The sequence below is a fragment of the Diabrotica undecimpunctata genome, chromosome 5 (assembly GCF_040954645.1).
Source record: "Diabrotica undecimpunctata isolate CICGRU chromosome 5, icDiaUnde3, whole genome shotgun sequence".
NCBI classification, from domain to species: domain Eukaryota; kingdom Metazoa; phylum Arthropoda; class Insecta; order Coleoptera; family Chrysomelidae; genus Diabrotica; species Diabrotica undecimpunctata.
Window position 1 is genome coordinate 137,875,172 of NC_092807.1, and position 24,405 is coordinate 137,899,576.

General features: G+C 34.2%; 1 protein-coding gene across 1 annotated transcript in view; it reads left to right on the forward strand.

Annotated features, from left to right (window-relative positions):
* arr (low-density lipoprotein receptor-related protein 6) overlaps window positions 1–24,405 on the forward strand; it is a 48,114-nt gene that overhangs the window by 17,721 nt on the left and 5,988 nt on the right. The window contains exons 6-15 of the mRNA XM_072532793.1: window positions 1,296–1,903; window positions 3,043–3,384; window positions 4,061–4,373; window positions 7,273–7,557; window positions 8,332–8,612; window positions 11,443–11,685; window positions 14,790–14,941; window positions 16,495–16,769; window positions 19,581–19,766; window positions 19,897–20,254. Coding sequence (XP_072388894.1) covers window positions 1,296–1,903; window positions 3,043–3,384; window positions 4,061–4,373; window positions 7,273–7,557; window positions 8,332–8,612; window positions 11,443–11,685; window positions 14,790–14,941; window positions 16,495–16,769; window positions 19,581–19,766; window positions 19,897–20,254 — 3,043 coding nt within the window. The remainder of the gene's footprint in view (window positions 1–1,295; window positions 1,904–3,042; window positions 3,385–4,060; window positions 4,374–7,272; window positions 7,558–8,331; window positions 8,613–11,442; window positions 11,686–14,789; window positions 14,942–16,494; window positions 16,770–19,580; window positions 19,767–19,896; window positions 20,255–24,405) is intronic.

Consider the following 24,405-nt stretch of genomic DNA (forward strand, 5'->3'; position numbering starts at 1 on the left):
AGCGATTTGTAGATCCATGCATTAGTTCGTCTCTATCCACAAAACCACAACTACCAGCTGGGTAACCAACCATAAAAGTATCACGGAACCTTGCCTGAGGAAAATAAAAACTCTTGGTACGGTTTTGTCTGATGCGCTAACAGTTCACATCATTGTAATGCGTTGTCCGCGTTCTCCAGAATCAGCTTGTCCCACTTGCTTTATTAATCTTTTTGCGATTATGTTTGGAGCCTGAACAACAGTCATTGTACCAGTTTCGTCGAGATTGAAAATCTTATTTGTAGAGAACGGGTATTTCTGAAGAGCTCAACTATGGCTTTCATAAAATTCTAAAACATTAGTTATGCTGAAACTGGTAACTCTTAGGAGACTTGTGTTTTCAGGTTTGCGTAATGATTAAGTTGGGCGCCTCTTCATGAATCTCTTTACTCAATCCAGACCTATCATTTTATTAGTTACCCAAGTGTCTAGACACTTTCTTTCCAGCCTAAAAATAAAAAGATGCATAATAAAAAATATATTATCTTTTAAAACGATGAACCTAATTTAAATCATATTTGAAGGACAGTGTATGCAGAATTTTATAAATCAATCCATAGTTCATATATGCACATTTTGAAATATATGCCTTTAGAAGTTCTTGTTCGGTATTAAATACCTGCCAACAATTGTACTTTGTAGAGAAGTTTTCCTGTGAATTTGAAAGAGTATCACCCAGTTTTTTCAATGGGCAAAAAAGTGCAGTTTGAGTTAATCCATATACTGTAGCAGCTTTTCTTACTGATAGGTCTTTTCTTTTTATGAATTGGATATTGCTTTCATCACGTCTTTCTTGTTGAATACTAGTTTGGTTCGTGTTTTGATGTAATTTCTAACCACTTTAAAGAGAATAATTGGTGCACCATTTACTCTGTTCAAATGTTCCCCATTTGGTCTGTTCAATTGTTCCCCAACTGTAAAAAAAATTATCAACATATTTAAAAAATATTTATGTATCTTACCTTGCAAAAAACGTCTAAGCTCCACTTCTCTGATACAAAATTACCCTATGGAATACAGTCGGTATTCCACAGGGTAATACACTTCATATTTAGTTTGGATGAGTTGAATAGATGTTTGACAATATTGCCAGGTCACATTACGATAACGATATTCAGTCTATAGCCACCAATACTCGGAACTGTTCAAAGATGCCCGTTTCCCCTAATTAATATTTCTCCGGTAAATTCATTTTTAAAAATTTTTGTATTGTCATATCATTTATTGTTAAACTCCAAAACAAATAACATTTTTAGGGCTATTCACTACTATGACACATCTGGTCAACAGAAGCAGCCTTTGGAATTGTTGTCAGTACAGAATCCAATGGATATACATGTTTGGGATCCCCAGCATCAGCCTAACATCAGCAGTCCATGCCAAGTAAACAATGGAGAATGTTCTCATTTGTGCCTTCTATCTCAGGATTCATCAAAATTTACCTGTGCTTGCCCGATGGGGTTTAAACTTATAGATAATAAAACATGTTATGATAAACCTCAAGAACTTTTGTTATTAGCGAAAAGGCCGGAAATTCGGTTGATTTATCTAGATTCCCCAGAATATAGCTCTAAGGCTTTACCTCTCGACGTAAAATATTCTATAGCTGTAGATTTCGATCCAGTAGACAATTATATTTATTGGTCAGACGACGAAGTTAAGACGATCCAGAAGGCCAAAATTGATGGCACAGAACAACAGGATGTGATTTGGGCTGAAATTCAACACCCTGATGGTATCGCACTTGACTGGATTGCTAGAAACATTTACTGGACTGATGCCGGGACTGATAGAATAGAAGTTTCTACACTAATCGGAGGATACCGAAAAGTTATTATTATGGATAAATTACATGACCCCAGAGGTAAGACTATTTCCAAAATATTTAGGTGAATTAGTTACATTTAGTTAATTATACAGTGTATACAAAAAGTAGTGAAGCAAATTGGAAATATAGAGGGTGGGCAGTTACTTAAAAATATCATAAAGATATATCACTACCTTGGAAGAAGACCGTCATATGTCAAAATGTGACAATTTTCAGAAATGAACATTTAAAAATTGATAAATTTTAAAAATATAAAACTGTACCCATAATCGCGAACTGGCTAATATTTTGGCTTTGGTGTGTACTAACCTGTAAAAAGCTATAGTCAATTCCATACTTCCATATTCCTATTTTAGGTCATAAAATTTTTGAGTTCTTTAAACAACATGTGTTCAGTGTTTGGAGATAATTCACTTCTTTATTAAAATTATTTTGCCTGTTTTTTTTACAAATGTATATTTGTCTCGGAAAAAATGGAACTAAGACACTATAGTGTATAAACTAAAAAATACTGCCATTCTGCAGTAAATTATAGGTAAAAAAAATACTTATCTTTAGCATGAGTACCTCTAAATCCTTGTGATATTTTTATAATCTGAATAATTCTAATTGGATTTATTTTTTTAAGAATGTTATGTCGAAATAATTTGTGGATAGTTCAACAATTCTCACAATATTCTAAAATACAGAAATAACTCAAAAAATAATACAACTAATTTTAAACATAACATCAAGTGGTTTACAATACTGACACAACTCAAAATAATGCATTGTTCTTCATAGAAAGTATTGTATTATCTTATTGTGTTTTTAAGAAAAAATGACATATCTCAAAATATGATAATATTGTGCAAAATGTCAAACCAACTTTTCGATTAACAATAACGACACTTTTACCATCTGAGGGCCGTAGGCATAAACTAACTTTATGTCGTTATCGCACAAAAAAATATAGAATATTTGAAATCAGTTCATTTCTTATGTGAACATCTTTTTAACTTTTTTTTTTGGAGATATGACGGTCTTCTTTTAAGGTAGCGATATACTTTTAAATGGTACACCTTTTATATTTTATCAATTTCCTTTAATTCATTAAATTAAAAATACAACCGATAAAACCGCCCGCATTTTAATTTTAAACCGCATATTAATTCTTATTTTCTTTTATTTTATAGGTATTGCAGTAGCGCCAGAATTAGGTTGGCTTTTTTGGTCAGATTGGAATGAAAAAGAGCCTAAAATTGAAAGGTGCAATCTTGATGGCTCTGAAAGGGTTCAAATCGTTACTGAAAATTTAGGTTGGCCAAACGGTATTACTTTGGATCATAAGAAAACAAGAATCTACTGGGGTGACGCCAAATTAGACAAAATTGAATATGCGGATATGGATGGTGCTAACAGGAGAGAGCTTATTGATGATAATGTACCTCATGTGTTTGGCTTTACTTTAATGGGAGACTACATTTACTGGACTGACTGGCAAAGGAGAGCTATTGACAAAGCTAATAAAGAAACAGGTGAGTGAGTAAATGAAGATTGATTCATTTTTGGTTTTAAATAAATAAGAATGAATACTTCTACAGCTAGAATATTTTTAAATCGATTTCAAGGATTTTACGTTACATTTTTTAATTACATACCTATTTAAGAGTACTGCTTATTATTCGACATAAATAAAAATGCATTCGTTTGGTCTATAAGATCAGGTTGCACCAAGGGACTCCAAAACCTTATGGTACCCATCCACTAGACTTGTACAAGGGATACAGGGTTCAGAATTCTGGAATTGGTGTCATGAAGGAATGGAAGATGTACAATAAGACAATTGGCTGCAGTATGACCGGTTTATAATAGACGGCTTCTGAAAATAAAGTTAAGTTAACTCCTGTTTGTAACTGAAGACAGAAAGGGAGTCTCCAGTGCCGAAGTTTCTTCATGTTGAAACCGAACTATGTACACGTATCTTACGTTCGAACAAAAGAATCGAGAATGTCAAATGGTATTTTGATTAAACGCCCACAAGAATTTCTCAATGTACAGTAAATAACCAACACCAGTGGATGAATATCTGGAAAATTAACAAAACATATATGTTAGTTTGATTACTTTAAGGTGGCACAAAAAATCTTTTATTGTATCTATGTTTTGATTTTATTTTTTCAAAAATTTAATTTTGTATACATTTCTTTACAGGAGGCGAAAGAGAAGTTATAGTTGACCAAATGGAAAATGTAATGGGTCTCAAAGCCATAAATTTAAACGGAGCTGTAGGGTGGAACTTGTGTAAAGAAAATAATGGTAACTGTTCACAATTGTGCCTTTATAAACACAACAAAGAACGAGTTTGTGCTTGCCAAATTGACCACGAATTAAAGAGGGACGGACAAACTTGCATCAAACCAAAGGCCTTCTTGTTGTATTCCAAAAGGGCTAATATTGGAAGAATTGGAATTGAAAATGAAAATTATGAAGTTACTGTGCCTATAGCTGGTATTAAGCACGCTAGGTAAATTAATTCTTTATCAATATTTACTGTCTTTCACATTACTTACATTATTTATTTTTGGAACTTTTCTATGTTAAAAAAATATTCTTATAACTGTTTTCAATTCCAAGGCAAGTGCCTCCATTAGTACAATAGTACATTTGAATCTCTTGAAAAAAGATTGAAGTTGTGTTGTGCTCAGTTGAATTCAGTCGAAGAAGAAGTAATTCTTCTTCTTCTTGTTCCACTCCTATCGGAGATTGGAAATCATCAAGGCTATCCTGACCTTGTTTACAACTGACCTAAAGAGTTCATTAGTGGTACAGCCAAACCACTCTCTCAAATTACGCAGCCATGACATTCTTCTACGGCCTGGATTCCGTCTTCCTTCTATTTTTCCTTTCATTATATTTTGAAGTAATGCGTATTTATGTCCTCTCATCACGTGACCCAAATATTCTAGTTTTCTTCGTTTGATCATTGACAAAATTTCTGGGTCTTTTCCTATCCTTCGCATTACTTCAAAATTTGTAATTACTATTTAAATGGGAATAAGCCACAATTAAAGGTTAAAGTACGTTTATTGACGTTTCATTGAAACGTCAATAAACGTACTTTAACCTTTAATTGTGGCTTATTCCCATTTAAATAGTAATTACTTTAAAATGCCACAAGAAAATAGCTTCAGAACAATTTCAAAATTTGTAATTCTTTCAACCCAACTTATCTTCAGCATTCGACGGTAGCACCACATCTCGAAACTTTCAATATTTTTTATATTGTTCTGCTCGAGAGTCCAGGCCTCTACACCGTATAATAGCGTGTTAAATACGTAGCCCCTTAGCATTCTTAATCAGGGATGCTTATATCTCTGTTGCAGAAGAATTTCCTCATCTTTATGAAAGTGGCCCTGGCAAGAAGTAATTGACGGTCACCAAATTTAAATATAATCCTGTATATTTGGATAAAATATACACATTGATAAATCGCTGTGACTATACCATTTTTTTTTAATTTCAATTCTTCTTTACGTGCCATCTCCGACGGAGGTTGGCAATCATCATGGCTATTCTGATCTTAGATGCTGCCACTCTGAATAGTTCGATTGATGTGCATCCGTACCATTCCCTCAAGTTACACAACCATGAGATTTTTCTCCTTCCTACACTTCTCTTCTTCCCTTGTATAATTAATTGAAGTAATGTATGTTGTATCTTTCATTGCGTATAACATGCCCCAGGTATTACATCTTTCGTGTCTTGATGGTTTCCAATATTTCCATTCTTTTGTTGACTCTTCTCATGACTTCGTTGTTTGTTACATGCTCGTTCCATGATATCTTCAGGATTCTTCTATACGCCCACAGTTCAAATGCTTCCAACTTTTTAGTAGTCGACGCGTTAAGTGTCCATGCTTCCATCCCGTAAAGCAGAGTCGAGAAAATATAACACCTTGCCAGCCTAACTCTCATGTCTAAATTCAGTTCTCTTGCCAAAGTACCTTTCTCATTTTATTGAAGTTTGTTCGTGTTTTCTCTATTGGAACTTTGATTTCTTTGGAGTAATCGTTTGTGTGATTAATTATTGTGCCAAGATAATTGTAGTTTTCAACTTGTTCTAAAGTTTTACCGTTAATTGTCAGGCCTTCATCATTATTTTGGGTTTTTGATATTCTCATAAATTTTTTACATGTTTTCTTGATGTATATTGATAATCCATTATTCTTCTTCGTACTCAACTATCTTGTTCATTAGCTTTTGGAGGTCTTGGAGGTTGCCTGCTATTATGATAGTATCGTCTGCATATCTAATGTTGGTTTTCTATTGTAATTTATTCCTGCTGTTTCTCCCTCAAGAGCTCTTTTCATAATTTCTTCAGAGTATGCATTTAATAGTTTCGAACTCTTCTGATGTGTGTTGATTAATGCGTATGTGTGCCTGCTGTTTATAATATAGATTTGTTAATTCGAAGGTCATTGTATTGTAATTGTTTTGCTTTGAGGACGTCCATTAGCTCTTTGTGGCGGACTTTATCGAAAGCCTTGTTGTAATCTATGAAACAGACGTACATATCTTGGTTCACATCCAAGCATCTCTGGATTAGTACGTTGAATTCAAATATAGCTTCACGGGTATCTACGCCTCTACGGAATCCAAATTGGGTTTCTTCAATACCCATATCAAGTATTTGATAAATGCGTTTATTGATGATCTTTAAAAACATAAGTTGATTTCTTTCTTTCTCCAATGGCGCTACAGCCCAAATCGAACCTTGGCCTCCTCCAAACTATGCCTCCAATCTTGCCAGTTCCGCGCCGCTCTTCCCCAAGTTCTCACATCTAGCAAATTTTGCGCGTACACTGCCACTTCATCCTCCCACCTTTTCCGTGGCCTTCCTTTTGGTGTTGCGCCCTGCATTTTATTATCTAGGGCTCTTTCCGGCAGTCTGTCAGTCTCTATTCTCACTACATGGCCAGCCCATCGAAGTCTCTGAAGTTTAACGAATTCTGAGATCGGTGCCTCTTTTAACAGTTGGTAGAGTTCAGAGTTGTACCTGGATCTCCATACTCAGTCTTTGTTAATAGGTTCAAATATTTTCCTTACGATTTTTTTTTTAAACTTCCAGCTTTCTTTTTGTATTTTCTATCATCACCCATGTCTGGGATTCATAACATACTATTGGTACACATCTACAATGTGTGGTTTTGGAGCGGAACTGTATATCTGTCTTTTTATCCCTAAGCTGGGAAATTTCTTTTCTACTTGTTGCCATTTTCGCCTCATTTTTTAAGTGATTTCATTGCCTTCCTAAATTAAGATTTTTGCGATGGTCCTCAATATGGTTATAATAATCAATAATTACGTATTAGATTTTAGTGTTCAGAATAGTATTTTGCTATCAGTATAAATTTTATTTTTCAGTGCCATAGATTTTGATACAAACACAATGCGTATATACTGGAGCGACAGCAAGCTTCGGACAATAATGAGAGCGTTTCTTAATGGCTCAGATATACAGCGTGTGATAGATCTCGGTTTAACATCACCTGAAGGTATTGCCGTAGATTGGTTAGGATTGAATATTTATTGGACTGATCCAGTGTCACACCGAATTGAAGTTTCCAGATTAATGGGAAGAAGTAGACGAACTTTGTTATGGAACGAAGCTTATGAGCCACACAGTATTGTTGTGGATCCCGGAGAGGGGTAAGTAGATACTTAAATTTTAAAGTAGGTAGTTTTTAAACTAATATATAGTGTTAAGGTATTAAATCATTCATCAAATGTTGTGCCAGAATATGAATGAAAATTTTGCATTTACATTACAGCCCTTTATGAGCAAAGGCTTCTTTAGCATAGTTCCCCGTTGCTATCTCTAGAAATTCTGCTCCATCCTTTAACTTCGGTTGGATTTTAAGTCGTCTTCCAAGCTGTCCAGGTTCCTAAGTTTCAGTCTACCTCTAGTACGCCATCCCATTGGTTCTCTTCGGTCACATCGCAAAAATTTTGTTTTTTCAAAACAAAATTTTTACTATCTGTACCTAAATTTTAAAGAATTTTAAAATGTATTTTGTCAACTATTTTATATTTTATGTGTGTGTTATTAATGTTGAGTGTCTATGCTTTTATAAATAATCTCAACGACTATGTCTTGAAAAAGGAATAAAACCAGTCCGAAAGCTAGACAAAAAGTCATAAGAGTGTTTCACTAACATCCCGGCCAATTTTCTGACTGTAACCGTAATAAACTGTGTTGTTTGTTTATATTGACAGTCACTAATACTGTAATTCTTGTATATATATACATATATATATATATATATATATATATATATATATATATATAATAATTTTGAAGTACATATAATAATAGCCTGGTAGGTATTTGAGTCATCTCATATAGTTGACTATACATCACTATTTACGATAATTTTTATTGCTGTAATAGACTACATAAACTGATAAACGTTCTTGTTTTAGTTATCTTTATTGGTCTGAGTGGGGCTCTACCAACTTTATAAAGAAGGCAGCTATGGATGGAAAAAATCAGTCAAAACTTATTTCCACTGTAAATCCTGCCAATAGTCTTACCTTAGATTATGAAAAGAAACGATTGTATTGGATTGAAAAGGATACGCCTGCAATTTTGTCCTCTGATTTGAACGGTAACGACCAGAGAGTGGTTGTTAAAGAAAATATATTCGAACCTGTTGGTTTAACTTTGTACAAAGAATTTATTTATTGGAGTGATAATAAAACAGGTAAGATATTTAATAATTTTGTAATATAAGTTTAATATGGAAAATTTAATTTCAAATTTTTTACCCATTCTCTAACCATTACCTTGACGAATTTTTTGTGTAAATCCTGTACTATATTAATTCGCGACGGACAATGTTAATTCATCTGTTTGTAGGCCACAAATAATACATTATCTCTTTAAAAGCTGAGGAAAACTGTCAAATCTTTATTCCTTTTGTAATTAATATAATAGGAGTAAAAATAGGCGATGAGCCTACTGAAAGTGTAGAAATTAAAAGAGGTGTCTCATGAGTGTATCTTAAAGAACAACATAAGATATGCCGATGACACGGTGGTCCTTGCCAGTAGCATAGATAAATTACAACAGGTAATGAAAAGGGTTAAGACGGTCAGTGAGTACTATGGCATGAGCCTCAAATTCAAGAAGACAAAATGGAGGATGATAATCAAAAAACAACAACCTGCTCGACAGTTAGGGATAAACAACATACTAATTCAGCATGTAGAATCTTACGCATACCGTGGCACCCCCGTAATTGCAAAATGGGAACAGGCCACAGAAAATAAGGCGAGCGAACATGTCACCAACATAGAGGTAATCTACAGAATTGAAAAAAAAAAGAAACCGTGAGCACAATTAAACAAAAAAAACTTGATTATCTAGGCCATATATTGAGACGCTATATAGTAGCGCCTACTTCAATTGATTATCCAGGGAAAAATGGACAGCAGGCGAGGGTCAGGCAAGAGAAGACACTCGTAGCTCCAAAATCCTCGGAGATGATTCAGGTTTATATTGTCCATAGGAGAGCCAGTTGCATATATAACGTGTGTTAAAGAAACATTTTCATTGTGAATTTTTCAGAAGACCATATTATTGCGGTGGTGATGTCTTTTGTCTTTCATACATTTTTTTATTTACACAAAAGAAAAAAACGAAACCACTTAAATAAGGAACTTAAATATATAGAAAACGAATGGCGACCTATTAATAACAAGGAAAGATGTATTAAATAGATGCTTGGAATACTTTAACCAGGCACTTATTATAGAGGAAGAAGAAGAAAACCTGGAAGATAAAATAGAAATGATATAAGGGGAACAGACGAGAGGAAAGAGGAACCACCAACGATTCTTAAACTTAAAGATGCAGTTAAAAAAATAGCCAGAAACAGTCAAATCTCCCGGAATAGATAATCTCCCAGCTGAACTATATAAACAAGGTGGCCATGATACAATAATGGCGTTACAGCAGCTGATAAAAGAAATATGGACACAGAAATCCCTCTCTAATGATTGGAATATTGGAATACTTTGCACCATACACAAAAAAGCAGATATCTTTGAATGCTCTAACCACAGACGCTTCTAAATGCAGCGTATAAAATATTTTCCACAGTACTATGGCACCATATGCAGAATGGATAGTAAGAAAATGCCAGGCTGGTTTCAGAGGTGGTAAATCGACAATTCATCAGATTGCAACCGTGAACCAAAATTTAGAAAAACACTGGAATATGGCATAGATACTTATACATATTTATAGACTGCAAAGCAGCCAACGACTCTGAATAAAAGAGAAATGTTCAAAGCAATGAAAGAGCTAGGAATAAAAAATCTTTGGTAAATTTAACAAAACTAACTCTTGAAAAAGTTTAATGTGGAGTACGAATTCAAGGGGAACTGTCTGAACCTTTTAAAATAAATAACGAGCTGCGCCAGAGACACCCTCTCTCCTGTATACTGTTCGATCTGGCTCTGGAAAAAGTAATACGTATGTCACAAATCACAAACAATGGTTCAATATATAATAAATCCGTACAAATCCTTGCCTATGTTGATGATATTAATATTGTTGGAGGAACGGAAAACGCTGTACGAGAGGCAAATGTAGCATTAAAAGAATCAGCTACAAAAATGGGTTTAATAATAAACACCAACAAAACGAAGTATGTATATGAAAATAAGCACGCAACCATAAATCCTACGACCACTTGTTATAGAAAACGCGTCATCGAAGCAGTGAACGAATTTGTATTCCTGGAAGCGCTCCTTAACACTGAAAAGAAAACTACCGCTGAGATAAACCGCATAATTTGCACGGCCAACAGATGCTATTTTGGGCTCAATCTCCTTAAATCCAAAATTATATCGAGAAATACAAAAATAAAACTCTACAAAACAATAATACGCCCAGTCCTAACATGTGGTTCAGAGACCTCGACTCTAACCAAAAGTAATGAAAAAATGTTAGGATGTTTCGAAAGAAAAGTACTAAGACGAATATATGGAGCAGTAAATGACAATGGAGTGAGGAGAAGACGATACAACTGTGAACTTTATAGAATATACCAGGAACCTGATATCATAAAACATATTAAGATAAGACTTCTGAGGTGGATAGCGCATGTAATGCTTATGGAACAAAATGACCCAGCTAGAAAAACGCTCCTTGATAGACCCATTGGCCAGAGAAGAAAAGAAAGACCCAGAACAAGGTTCCTTGATAACATCGATGAAGACATGAGAAATATGGGAATACGTCCTTGGTGGAGGAAGGCACTGGATAGGGACGACTGGAGAGAAATTCTGGAAGAGGCTAGGACTTACGCAGGGTTGGAAAGCCAGAATGATGATGATATTTTTTTAATTTGTTGTTTATTAGAACTAGACTCGACAAGTTGATCAGTTTTTCCCACTTTCATTGTGTTCCTGTTTTATTTTTATTCCAGAAGGAAGTAATTCCAATCCAAAGACAAAAACCCAGAAAATAATGTATCAATATAAGTTCATTGAAGTGAAGTTATTACTGATTGTAATTATTTTTAGGTGAAGTATTTCGTGCAAACAAGTCGGATGGTAGCAATAGGGTAAAAATTCATAAATTGGACGGTGTGACAGATTTATTGGTACATTATCAATTAAAAACTAGAAACACGAATCAGTGTGCGACAAGTAATGGTGGTTGTTCACATTTATGTCTTGCCCTTCCACCAAAAGCTGCCGACGAACAAACCGGGTATACGTGCGCATGCCCTAACCATTATACATTGAATCAAAAAGAATGTATACGTAAGTATTAAATTATATAATGTCTTCTTCTTAGTTAGTAAGTTTTTTGGCTTTCATTGAGTAAATTTAGAATTATATTTAGAATTTAGAACTAAAGTTTTTATATTTGACAACCTTAAAATTTTACAACATACAAGTTTAGGGATTAAGCTTCTAATTGGTTTAAAGAGATTTATAGTTGTAAATACGAAGCCCTAGTTGTTACACAGCTGACGCCATATTCGCGGCTAGTCGCAATTTTTGCCTGTCTTGAGCTTCCTCTTCCTCCAAATTCCTGCGTCTTTGTCTTCCTGATATTTCCCTATTAGGGACTCTTCCTTTCTATACTATCAGTTAACGTGTCTGTGGCATTTAATCTATATCTAATGGCCTTATTCCATACCTAGCCTATATCTCTACTAATATTACGAGGGTCGTCCAAAGAGTTAAAAATGATTGCGCATTACGGACGGCGCCTATCTTCCACCGCCGCAACTTGATGCGCGCCAGTTACATCTTTCTGCCATATCAGTGTGAGCCAAGTTTCATTACTGTGTGGTCACGCTTTTTTGTTCTATAACATTTTGAAATGACGACGCCCATGAACAAAATGTTTGCACTATCGATATTGGTAGGCAAATAAAGACTGTTTATGGTGAGAATGTAATGAACGAATCTTCAGCGAGGAAATGGCACATTATGTTTAACCAAAAAAGAACCAGGGTGCACGATGAAGAACAGAGTGGGAGGACATGTGGTGTGATGGAGCAGATGAAGGAAGAAGTTGATGACAAAATTCAGAAAAACGTTTGGTTCACTGTTTATCCACATTACATGACTTTACACAATTTTCCCGATCCCTCTTACATGGAGACTGAGCACCTTGCCTATAAAACACTTTCTTGCTCAGTGGTTACTAAAGGCACAGTACTTGGATTTCTTACAAAACTCCTAAAACAAAGTGACAATTCATGGAGTGGCATCATGCAAACTCATCCTCAAAATCCAAAAAACAAAAACCAAATCTGAACATAAGAAAACTGATGGCAACTGTTGTCTTTTCCCGCAAGGGTTAAATCCACGTATACTTTATGCCTAAGGGTAACACAATCAATTCAGAAGCCTATTGCTGATTCACGATAATGCTCGGCCCCATGCATAAGCAAACGCAGCAAGAATTTCAATGTCTACAATGAGAAATTTTCAAGCACACTCCCTACAACTTAGACCTCGCGCTTTCCGATTATCATCTGTTCTCGAAACTGAACGAATTCATCTGTGGAAAGGAGTTTAGAAACGAAGAACTCAAAGATGAAGTAGTATCCTGGCTCAGACGTTTAACGGTGGAAGACTACAACATCGGCATCGAAAAACTGACAACTAAGACCACTACAGTGGAAAATAGCCTGAGGTACTGTCACTTTGTAAATAAAGTTTTGTGTTGATATCTTTTGTTTTTAATTTTTTATGCCAACACGTTCTTTACTTTCTGGACAACCAATCTAACTTTCTCTTTGCTTCAGCATTTAAGGTTCTTACACACTTCCATGCGTTAAGACAGAGTCCGTAAATGATCTTCTGGTTAAGCAGCCATCTCCTACTTGTATACCCCATACCTTCATAGCTGCGTCTCCACTGATGTAAAAATATTTCTAAATAAAGATTAAATAATAGAGTAGATGAGTTAGACTGCATCCTTGTCTTAACCCTTTAGTTGGAAATATACTTTCCAATAACATATTGTGATAATACTTTGCTCTTCACTTATTTTTAGTACCGTTGCCATTTCAGTCCGTTCTTTATTACCTTGCAGAAAAGTGTTAACCGACAACCCTCTGTAATTCGCTAGATCACGTCTTTTTCGCTTGTTATATAAAGAAGTTATGTATGATATTTTCCATTGGTCTGCTATCTTACATTTATCACTTTCACATTTTATCATTTCCGTCATTATGCCACCTGATTCTGGAGCCCTACCATTTTCATAGCAATTACAGCTGTCTATACTCTATTGTCTGCCGACAGCTTTTCATGAGATTTTCAATCTTGAATCGGAATCACGATTCTCTGTTCTGTGCGATTGGTTTTCATCTTTCTTAATGATCTTTATACTTCAGTGGACTGCGAACCTCCTATACTATTCTCTGTATTAATGCAGTGTTGTTCCCACAATAAATGTTTATTTTCTCTGACCTGTTGTCTCTTCTTTGAAATTTTATATTCGTTACATGTTGCTTCTGTTTTTAGGTTTAACCATCTTTTGTATTCTTCGTTCTCTTCTGTAATAATTTGTACTATTTCTTCGGTCGTCCATAAGGGATTGCGTTTTTACCCCTTTCTTCCATGCCTATTGCTTCCTTAGCAGCTTGATGCATAGCGTTTATTCTTTTGTGCTCGTCTTCGATATCCGTTCTGATCTGGTTTTTCTCAGGTTGTTGATTTAATTGATTACCATAAAGAAATCGTATAATCCGTTCTTTTAGTAAGTATACTTTATAACGCTGGCATTTCTCCATTTCTTGACCTTTAGTTTGTAGGTTATTTTGTCTTTACTGATTTCCCTGCATCTCTTTTAACAATAATATTCCTTACCTCTTCTGTCATTCTTGGTCGTGTTATAAAGAAGTTGATGATTGATCTTCGATTAAGAGCAGGTCTTTCAAATGTATACTGGTGAATTTTTTTATGTTGGAAGAAACTATGTTATACTTAGTTAAATTTTTGTACATGTTAACGACTCTTTCTCCATTGATACTTAGATCCCTATATCGTCCAACTACTTTATTATTATCTCGAATTTCCATTAAAGTCACCTGCGACAGTGGGTGTTTTTTTACTTTTTATTACATTCAATTATTGCTCTAATAATTGATAGAAGCCATCTTTTTCTCTGACAATAGCATCTAGTCCGGTAAAATAAGGATGCAACCTCGGAATGACAGATAATAAGCCGATATATTTTCTGCACCAAGTATTTAAATAGTGTTGTCTATATTAAAATAAATCTCGAGATTTGCTCTAGCGTAAAGACAACTATAATGACTTAGTATACTTGTATAATTTTTTGATAGTCAAGATTCTAGCGTATTTTTTCATTTAAAATAATTAATTTATTACTGTTTTAGCTCCTGTCAATTTTATGATATATAGTCTAAGAAACTTAGTTGTTAGATTAGTTCCTGATACATCTGATTGTCCGGAAGCAGTTTTGCCTATTCAAGCTTTAAAAGCTGTGAAAGCAATCGATTATGACCAAAGAACAAATTATTTGTATTGGGTAAGTTCTTATTTAAAAGTTAAATGTTAAGGAAAATAGATTCTTGGACAAAATTATCGCGGCGTTTGATTGTAAGGGTCATATTTATATATGTACTTTAAATGTTTCGTGTAAAAAAACACGATTGGATAAACACTCTCTTGTGATATTTCATAAAGGAGTATGACTCTTTAAAACAGCAATACTGATCTGCTCGATTTCAGTTCTTCAATTGTCACCCATTTTATAGTTAAGAATATATTATTTCAATTTGGTCAAAGAGTTTTACCAATAAATACAATTTATGTATATCTTAGTTCACAGCTCAGAGTTTGCAGAGAAACAGGCTTCTCTAAACAAAAAAACAAATACAATAAACAAACAAAATAAATCACAGTGTGCTGGCCAATACAATCCGTGCGTTGCTCATTCGCAATTTCTGAGCAAGAACGACATTATTATCGTCTCTCTACTCACCAGACCTAGCCCCTGAAGACTTTTTCTCATTTCTCAAGCGAAAGAAAAGTGGTTGGAGAAGCCAAACAGTATTCCACAAGAAACGGGTCGCATAGTCCACTCATTAGTGGAAACGATGTTGAAACGATTGCTGAAAAGTTTATATGTTCTTCTTCCCTTCTTCTTTTTATGTAGACATGACTATCTTTCAATTTGTCTTTAGAAAGTTGTCGTTGCATCGTTTCCGTGGTCTTCCTACTGATCGTCTTCCTATTGGGGAACCGTCTCTTGTCTTTACTACTCTATTTGTTGTCATTCGGCTTGTATGATCATTTTTACCCAGTCCTTGATATTCTTCACGTTGCGTCTCCGTCGTCTATCTGTACTTCTAGCTCTGGCCCGTACTGTCTTACCATCGATTTTCCTAAGGGTTTTCGTCTCTGCTGTTTCTAAAATTCCTTTTGTTCTCTCTGTGTCGGATAGTGTTTGTGTATCATATGTCATTATTAGTTTTATGACCGTTTTTGTGTAAATTCTACCTTTCATTTCTTTCCCTATATTTTTATTCTTTCATATTGCTTTATCCAGGCATCTTGCGGCTCTGTTTGCTCTATTTTGATCTTCCACTTTTTTTGAGCTTTCTGTAACTAGACAGTGGGATGCCCCGATATTTGAACTCCATAAGTTATATGCTGAAGAGAATAATATTATAATTTATAATATTTTTCGAGCAGTAGTTAATTCACCCCCCCCCCCCCCTCAAAGTAGCAAGTAGTGTAAAATCTCTTCGTATTTCAGCTCCTTCTGATTATATGTTCTAGATAGATTGTAACACAGATCTTAGTAATAAGTTAGGTGTAAGTTCACGTATATTTTTTTTAATGAGTATGTAGTATGAATAATTTAGTTTAAAATTATCAGGCTGCTTTAATTATTAATTAAAGTAACTTGTACTCTTATTGTACTGTAATGAACTTGGTAGCATTTCTTAAAATAATGTATATTTTGTTTCACTTTCGGAGGGAGTAATCTTTTTGCAACTAATTTATATTTACTGCTTACTTACTAAAATTTACTATACTGAATTGTGATTTAAAAACAGTAAACATATTTTTTAGATTGATAGTAAAGCACGGGCGATAAAAAAATCAGAAGCTACTGAACAAAGAATTGAGAGTGGCAAACCAAAAACTGACACCAACGTGGTTTCAAGCCATAAGGAAATTCAACCATTCGACATCGCCTTAGATCCAATAGGAAGACTTTTATTTTGGACATGTGAAATAAATGACGTGATAAACGTAACGTACCTGGAAAATCAAAATTCTTTTGGCAATTTGGAAAAGAGGGAAGGCGAAAGACCACGACTTATAGCTTTACATGTTGACAAAAGGTAATGATTTAAATTTCAGGTTAATAAAAATACAGAATTTTAAAAATGGTCCACGATTGTTCAGGGATCGAATAACTTTCAATAACAATTCGATACTCCTAAGCGGTTTCAAGAATTCAAATTAATTATAATAATACGTACTAGATTTTGTTGTGAATTCGCAAAAGCTTAATTGAATTGAAAATGCTGATTTAATTCCCTGTTTTCTGACAATACATTAGTAAATAGATAGATAATTGGGCAGTAATTGTAAAGATATATTCTTAGACCTAGTAATTCTTCTAATTTAATTTTATCTGACTCATTTATATTGATAATTCAGACATATATTATACATTTTAAAGTAGACGACTTTAAAATGATATTGCCAATATTATTGACTTGCGTTCCTGGGACGACTCCATAATTATCCCACCAGCAGACAAGGGAATGCAACTGTAATAATAGATAAAATTTAATATGAAAACACAATTAAAGATCTAATAATAAACGGACCTTATAAAACATTAACAAAGGATCCAACGAAGCCTTTGGAAAAAAGAATATTTAGACCTTTATTCAAGTTTAAAGATTATTTAACAAATTATCAAAGCATTACAGCAAGCTCATTTTTATGGAGTACCGAAAGTTCATAAAGCGAATACACTACTTAGACCTATTTGTAGTACCATGAATTCTTGTAGTGTCAAAATTTTTATTAAATATTACACAACCATTTTCAAATAAATTATCGAATATTCAATTTAAATAGTTTATGTACAAATGTGCCATTAGATAAGGCTTTAAAAATAATCAAAACAAAATTAAAGAATGATGATACATTAGCAACTAGAGCAAGACTAAATGTTTCACCTATAATGGAGTTATTGACATTATGTACTAAATTACTTTACTTAATTTTATTTTCAACTAAATGCATCATTATCATGTTCTCTCGATTTTGGTTTATCTTTTCTTTTGTTTGGTTCTGTTTTAGGTGTGATACCTCTTCAGGACGTGGTTTGTTTTTTTTTTTTTTTTTTTTTGTTATGTCTCACTGGTGGTTTGCGTCGGTGGATGATGTTCCTGCAGAGGAAGTCGGTGCCTAGGGTGGTCGGAAGTGAAAGATGTTTGAGCTAAAACGGTTCTTTTCAGAAATTATTAATAAATTAAATAAATTATGAGTGAGTTACAGTATTATTAAATGTAATATAAAATGTGAGTGTGCGGTGAGGGCAGCTGTGGCTGTAACCTCTCTAAAGACAGGTATAATTGTGCAACGGGATCGGGAAAACACATAAAACCGATCCCTCCCTGTCCGTAGCAGAGCTCTAAGTGAGCTATTTATCTAATGCGGTAAAAGAGTGGAGTTTCCTCCAGGATGTTCATGTGTTCATCAGGGAGTTCGTTGCTGGCTAAGGACAGCAATTTAGTGGTAAGGAAGGTGAGTTTTCTTTGGGAAATCTGATGAATACATTACCAAAGGATGAGCAGGTAGTTTTGATGATATTTTGGGCTCTGAAGTTTGAGCCTCACTCCTGCTCAGAGAGGAGAGCCTCTCATTAATGGGCTGGATGTTGATAGTTGATGCATGAGAGCGGAGGGGTAGTCGGGGCATTTGTAGTTTACTCTACGCAGGATTTCCCGTTCCAATTACAGCAGTTGTTGTGTAAGGCCGCGATTGAACATGGCATATATTTTAGCTCTATATCACGGGTCTAATGTGTGTTTTGTATGTGTGTATGAGTGTACGTGAGTGTATCCGTCCGAATTTACCACATAGAGCATTGAGTAGACCGACTCTTCTCCTCACCCTGTTACAGCCAGGTCAGCCCTCCAGTTTAGTGTTTCTGTAAACGCCACACCGAGATATTCGATCTGTTTACGGAGTTGGATTCGATCGCCCCATAGTCTAAGGTCGATTCTTTCGGCTTCGTTGTGAATGATGTGTCTGCTAAGATTGGGTGTCTGAAGGGAATTATTTGAGTTTTATTTGGGTTGTGTGTTACTCTCCATCTCCCGTAGCATCTATCGACCTGGTCAAGATGATTTTGAGCATACCTGCAGAGGGCATCTGCGTCTCGAGATGTTGTTACGAGAGCAGTGTCATCTGCATAGAGTAAAGTGAGTGTATTTGAGTGACGTGGGTTGGGGAAGTCGCTGTTGTATATAGTGTAGAGTAGTGGTACCAACACGGAACCTTGGGGTACTCCTGCTGTAGGAGTGAATGAGGCTGAGAGATAACCTCGAACCTTTACCGTAATTCTACGTTGAGTGACATAAGAATGCATAAGTTTAACGAATGGAAAAGGCAGGCCGATGTTCAGTAGTTTCTTAACCAGTCCAGCATGCGTAGTGATACTTTACGGTCGTTTAGACTTTGTGTAATATGTGTGACGATTTCTGTCAATACCGTTGTTGTAGAGTGACCTTCTCTAAAGCCGAATTGAAAAGTAGGGATGATGTTGTGTTCTGTGGCAAAGTCGACGAGTCTTTCCTTAAGGATCCTCTCGAAGACCTCAGCCAAGACATTTTGTAGAGAGATCGGCCTATGAGAGTTTGGATCGGTCTTAGGTTTGCCATTTTTCAGGAGTATAATTGTGTTTGCTACCTTCCATGGTGATGCTACATGCTACCTTCCATGGTGATGGAAAGTAGCAGAGTCTGAGAGTTTTTTATAGAAATATTATTTATATTATATAGATATTATTTTCTATATATAATAATATAATATAAATAATATATATTATATATTATTTATATTATATTATTATATATAGAAAAGTTATTTTTATTTAAATTATTTTTATTACTAAAATTTGTTTGTTTTAGGTTACTATTTTATACCGATATTGGTAAAACGCCACAATTAGTGCGTGTAAGATTAGATGGTTCTCATAGAATCGTTATTACTAAGGCAGCTAATATTACAGCTATAGCGGTAGATACCGAAAATGATTTGATCGTGTGGGCTCAAGGACACGGAATATACATTAGTAATATAGATGGAGAAAATCAGTAAGTGAATTATGTATCATAGTTTTCACCATAGAAAAATAATGTATAAATTATAGCATAGAAAAATGCTCTATTGTCTTTTTTAATCAGAGTTTAAAATTGGTTCTTATATACCTATTTTTTCTTTTAGACATGTAGTTTTAAATGAAAGCAACTCCATTATTACTCAGCTGACTGTACATCTGGGCTTCCTCTATTGGATAGACAAAGAACTGGATCAGCTCCAAAGAATAGAAATACTTTCAGGAAAGTCTCGATCAACCTTACCGATTCAAGCATCACATATACTCGATTTGATCTCAGTAAAACATTACACGGAAAACCTTTGCTCGCGCGCATCACATAAATGTTCGCATTTTTGTATACACAATAGCTCGTCTTTAATCTGCGCTTGTCCCCATGGAAAGATCCTAAACGATGATAGAAGGACGTGTTTAGTGCCTCCTCATTGTGGTGATGATAGATTTACGTGCAATATACCAGAAAAGGTAAGGTTTTAGTATAGCTTTTGAGTTCAAAAGATATTTATATTATTATTTAAAGGAAAATCCTAGTGGTTAGCTGTATATCATAGTTAAAATACTTACAATGAAGTAAAAACTTCTGATGTATGATGGTGTCATCGACCAAAAAAACAGAATAGGGAATGTAAAGGTAGTGATTACTATGTAAATGGGAATAAGCCACAATTAAAGGTTAAAATACTTTTATTGACGTTTCAATTTCCACTTCGGAAATCGTTCTCAAAATACAAACATTAGTCATTAGTCACTAGTGTTTGTATTTTGAGAACGATTTCCGAAGTGGAAATTGAAACGTCAATAAACGTATTTTAACCTTTAATTGTGGCTTATTCCCATTTAAATACTAATTACTTTAAAATGCCACAAGAAAATAGCTTCAGAACAATATGTAAAGGTAGTGGGGGCAAAAATATTGTTAGATGGGAAGTGTCATTTTGAGAGGCCACATTAAACAAGGAAAGAGAGTCTCTTTCCTTGTTTAAGAAATCAAATTTAGTTGGGTTATGTTATTGTTATGAAAGCTTATTTATATTGAAGTTTTTTAACAATTGTGTCATATTTTAGACTATTACCGTTATTTAATCAAATCTTTATTATGCTCTAGTGTTAAAAAAAGTATTTTAAGTGTTTGGAACATAGTGCTTATAATAATATTGGAACAAAAAAAAAAGAAAAATTCTTCTCTTAGTTGACAACTATGCAGCCCATCCCAAGCTTAGTTTGACCAATATCAACCTAGTTTTCTTACCAGCTAACTGCACGAGTGTCTTGCAGCCTATGGGCCAAGGAGTCATAAGAAGTTTAAAGTGCCGTTATCGGAAACAGCTTTTGAAAAGGATGATTTTTTGTATAGACAATGGGGAACCTGTGAACATTACCATCCTTGATGCAGTTCAGTTTTTAGACAATACGTGGAGTGCGGTTACGTCAGTGACAATTTGTAAGTGCTTTCGTCAAGATAAATTGACTGTAGTTTCTCCCAATGTTCAGGATGTTGACGAGGATGACGAAATGCCTTTGTCAGAGTGGATAAAAAATTTAATGTAAACCAGAGAGAGTTTAAAACTGATCTTTACTCCTACATTTCAGTAGACGATCAGGTAGAAACATTTTAAGTTTTAAGTGATAAAGAAATTGTGAAACAAGTGCAAAATGTGGAAATGGATGTTGATGAAGATAATGAAGAAGAAGAAGACGGCGTTGATTGTCCTACAATCCAAGAAGCAGTGAGAGCTGCTGAGATCACATCCAGATTTTATTAGTTCAGGGAGGCATCCACAACTACCAAAGCAGCTCAGATTATTAAGGACACTACAGAAAAACTTTATTTTTAGGAAAGGATTGTGTAGAAGAAAATAACTGACTTGTTTCAGGTTAGAGAACTTTTTTATTTCTAAATTTTTTTTATACTAAATGCAGCTGTAATAATAAATAATGCTGTAATAAAATTTTGCCTCATTAAAATTTCATTTTTTTTTATCCTCTTATACAACCTCAATCTGATATAGCGTCATTTTTTTAATGGACCCTTCAATGGCGCTATAACCAAGTTCCACTGTAGATGATTTTGACAAAAATGCAATTATAAGACAGGTTCATAATTTTTTTATGAGAATCGAAATACCCACCTTGGGTGCGGTTTTAAAGGAGATGAACGATAACCCTGATTTGCCAAATTTTACGAAAACCGCATTTTATAGAATATTAAAAAAATTTAATTTTTAATATCAACGCAGGAGAAAAACGCTTTTTTATTAGACAAATACGACAGTGTGGTACGTATTACTGTGAGTTAAATAAAACTTATTTGGCCAATATAAAAAATGATAGTGCAGGAAAAACCATCACCTTCAAATTTTCAGATGACATAAACCTATTTTATAATTCAATTTCATCAATTACACCAGAAATATGGAAGAACTGCATTTTACATGTTCAAGAAAAAGTAGAAAAGAAAATGTGGCGGCTAGACAATATAATTGAAACACATGTTGAACCACTTGTTATAAACGTTGATGATTGTGACATATTATCCAGTTCATCAGAATAATGTTTAGAAGTAGCCGAGATTTCGATCGCTGCCATAGATTTACGCCGAACTCAAACGAATTATGAATGTTTTTGTATTTTTATTCGTATCGAATCGTACTAACAACTATAACAAAAATTATAAATAAAACGTGTATTTTTTTAAAACACCCTGTATATAAAATTTGCTGACCGTTTTTTAGTTAAAAAATAATTTCCGGGCTTTCTCACCCTGTAATAAATGGTTCCTAATACCGGATATCAACTAAAAACAATCAGGTTCTTTGTCTCACGTTTTTGCAAAATTAAAATATTAATTTCGTATTTTACAAGACAATACTTCTGGCCAAACGAAAAGATAATCCCAAATGCGCTCCTATTAGAGGTCTACACCTGCTAATGTTACGTCTCCTGTATTGCTTATTGAATTTTAATATAGAGTCTTTTAGCGGCCGAAATCGTTTTCCTTTCTTACCTCTTAGTGATTTAGTGATTTGATTTTGTTCCAGAATAATTATTTTTTCCTCGAGTTTAATTTTTTTCCAAATTGTTTCTAACTTGCCTTCATTGCCGTCCTTATCAATTTTTAAACTTTGTCCCTGGGTTAATGCTATTTTCTTTTGTCTTGCTCGTTTTTTGTATTCATATATTTTTTCCATGCATGCTTCTTTCTTCTTTTTAACTTCTGTTTTTTTTATTGTTTCGCCATATTGTCTCCTTCCTTTGTTTAGTCTTCCATTTCTTCCGTGTAGACGATGCAGTCTATAATACTTTTCGCATCCCTTCCTTCTGCCATATAAGTATAGTGGTCTTCTTTTAGTTGTTTCCAAAATGTATTCCGATCTTCGTATCATTTATTGTACAGAATTCTATAATTCTTTCTCCACTTATGTTCATTATATCCTCTCCATCCCCTCTTATAAAACCACTCACATATGTTTATATCTCTTCTTCCTACTCTTGAATAATTGAGTTAAAATTCTTCATCATAATTAGTGAGTTTGTTTCTTTTATCTTGTCGGTTGTATTTTGTAATAGATCGAAGAATTCTTCCAGTTTTCTTTCTTATGTTCCCTCTACATGTGCATATATCTCGATTATATCTAACTTTATATTTTATAAGCTCTAATCTTATGCTCTTATTCTCGTTGATAATGGTTCGTTTATAGTCACCCTATCAATCCTACTCCTTCCTTCTTCTTTTCAATGACAGTAAACCCGGTTTGTGTTCCTACATCTGCATTGTTCTCTTTACTATTAATCCTTTCGATTTTCTGTTTCTGGATTGAGATATTTGCTACCCTTATCTTAATGTGAAATAAAGTTGTCACAGTGAAAGAAGCAGAAGTAGGATCAAGGTGCTTAGGTTTGATTCGGCTTTCTTTAGAATTACTTTGCTAATATTTCTCAATATAAGTATCCTATATTACCATTCTTAAATAACTGATTACTACTTACAGTCCATCTAATTTACAAACCGTTGCACGTCATCGGCGTCATAGCCCGTGATGTCACATGATACCAACACGAAATATGTAGGCGGTAGGTGTGTTCTTTTTTAGAATCACTTTGCCGAGTACACTGGCATTACAGCCACTAGACATATTTTATTATATACGCGTAGAACTAATATTTAAAGATTTCTATTCATGTTAACTTAAAGAAATAGACAACAATATGTTTCATTTAATTTGTATAAATGCATTATAAAGCGTTTTTATGTAGAACGCACTTGTTCGGAACACACTGTAACTTTAATCGAACGAAGGTGATATTTTGGCATAAATTGGTAACACTTATTTGACATTTGCGGTGTTGACACTTTTTGTACTTTATTATTTTGAATTTTAAAGTGAATACCTCTTGTTTTATATTTTTACCTATTTAATAAAATCTGTTCTTTTTAGAACAAAATTAGTGTGTTTTATTTCAAAAATGTCACGTAAGAATTTATATAGTCGTTGTAAAGAGTATAATAATAATTATGTGGTCTATTTGATTTAAAATGGATTCAGGATTTTTTTATACTTTGGCAACTATGTCAACTTCGATCTCTGACGTAGATAATGACGTGCAACGGTTTGTAA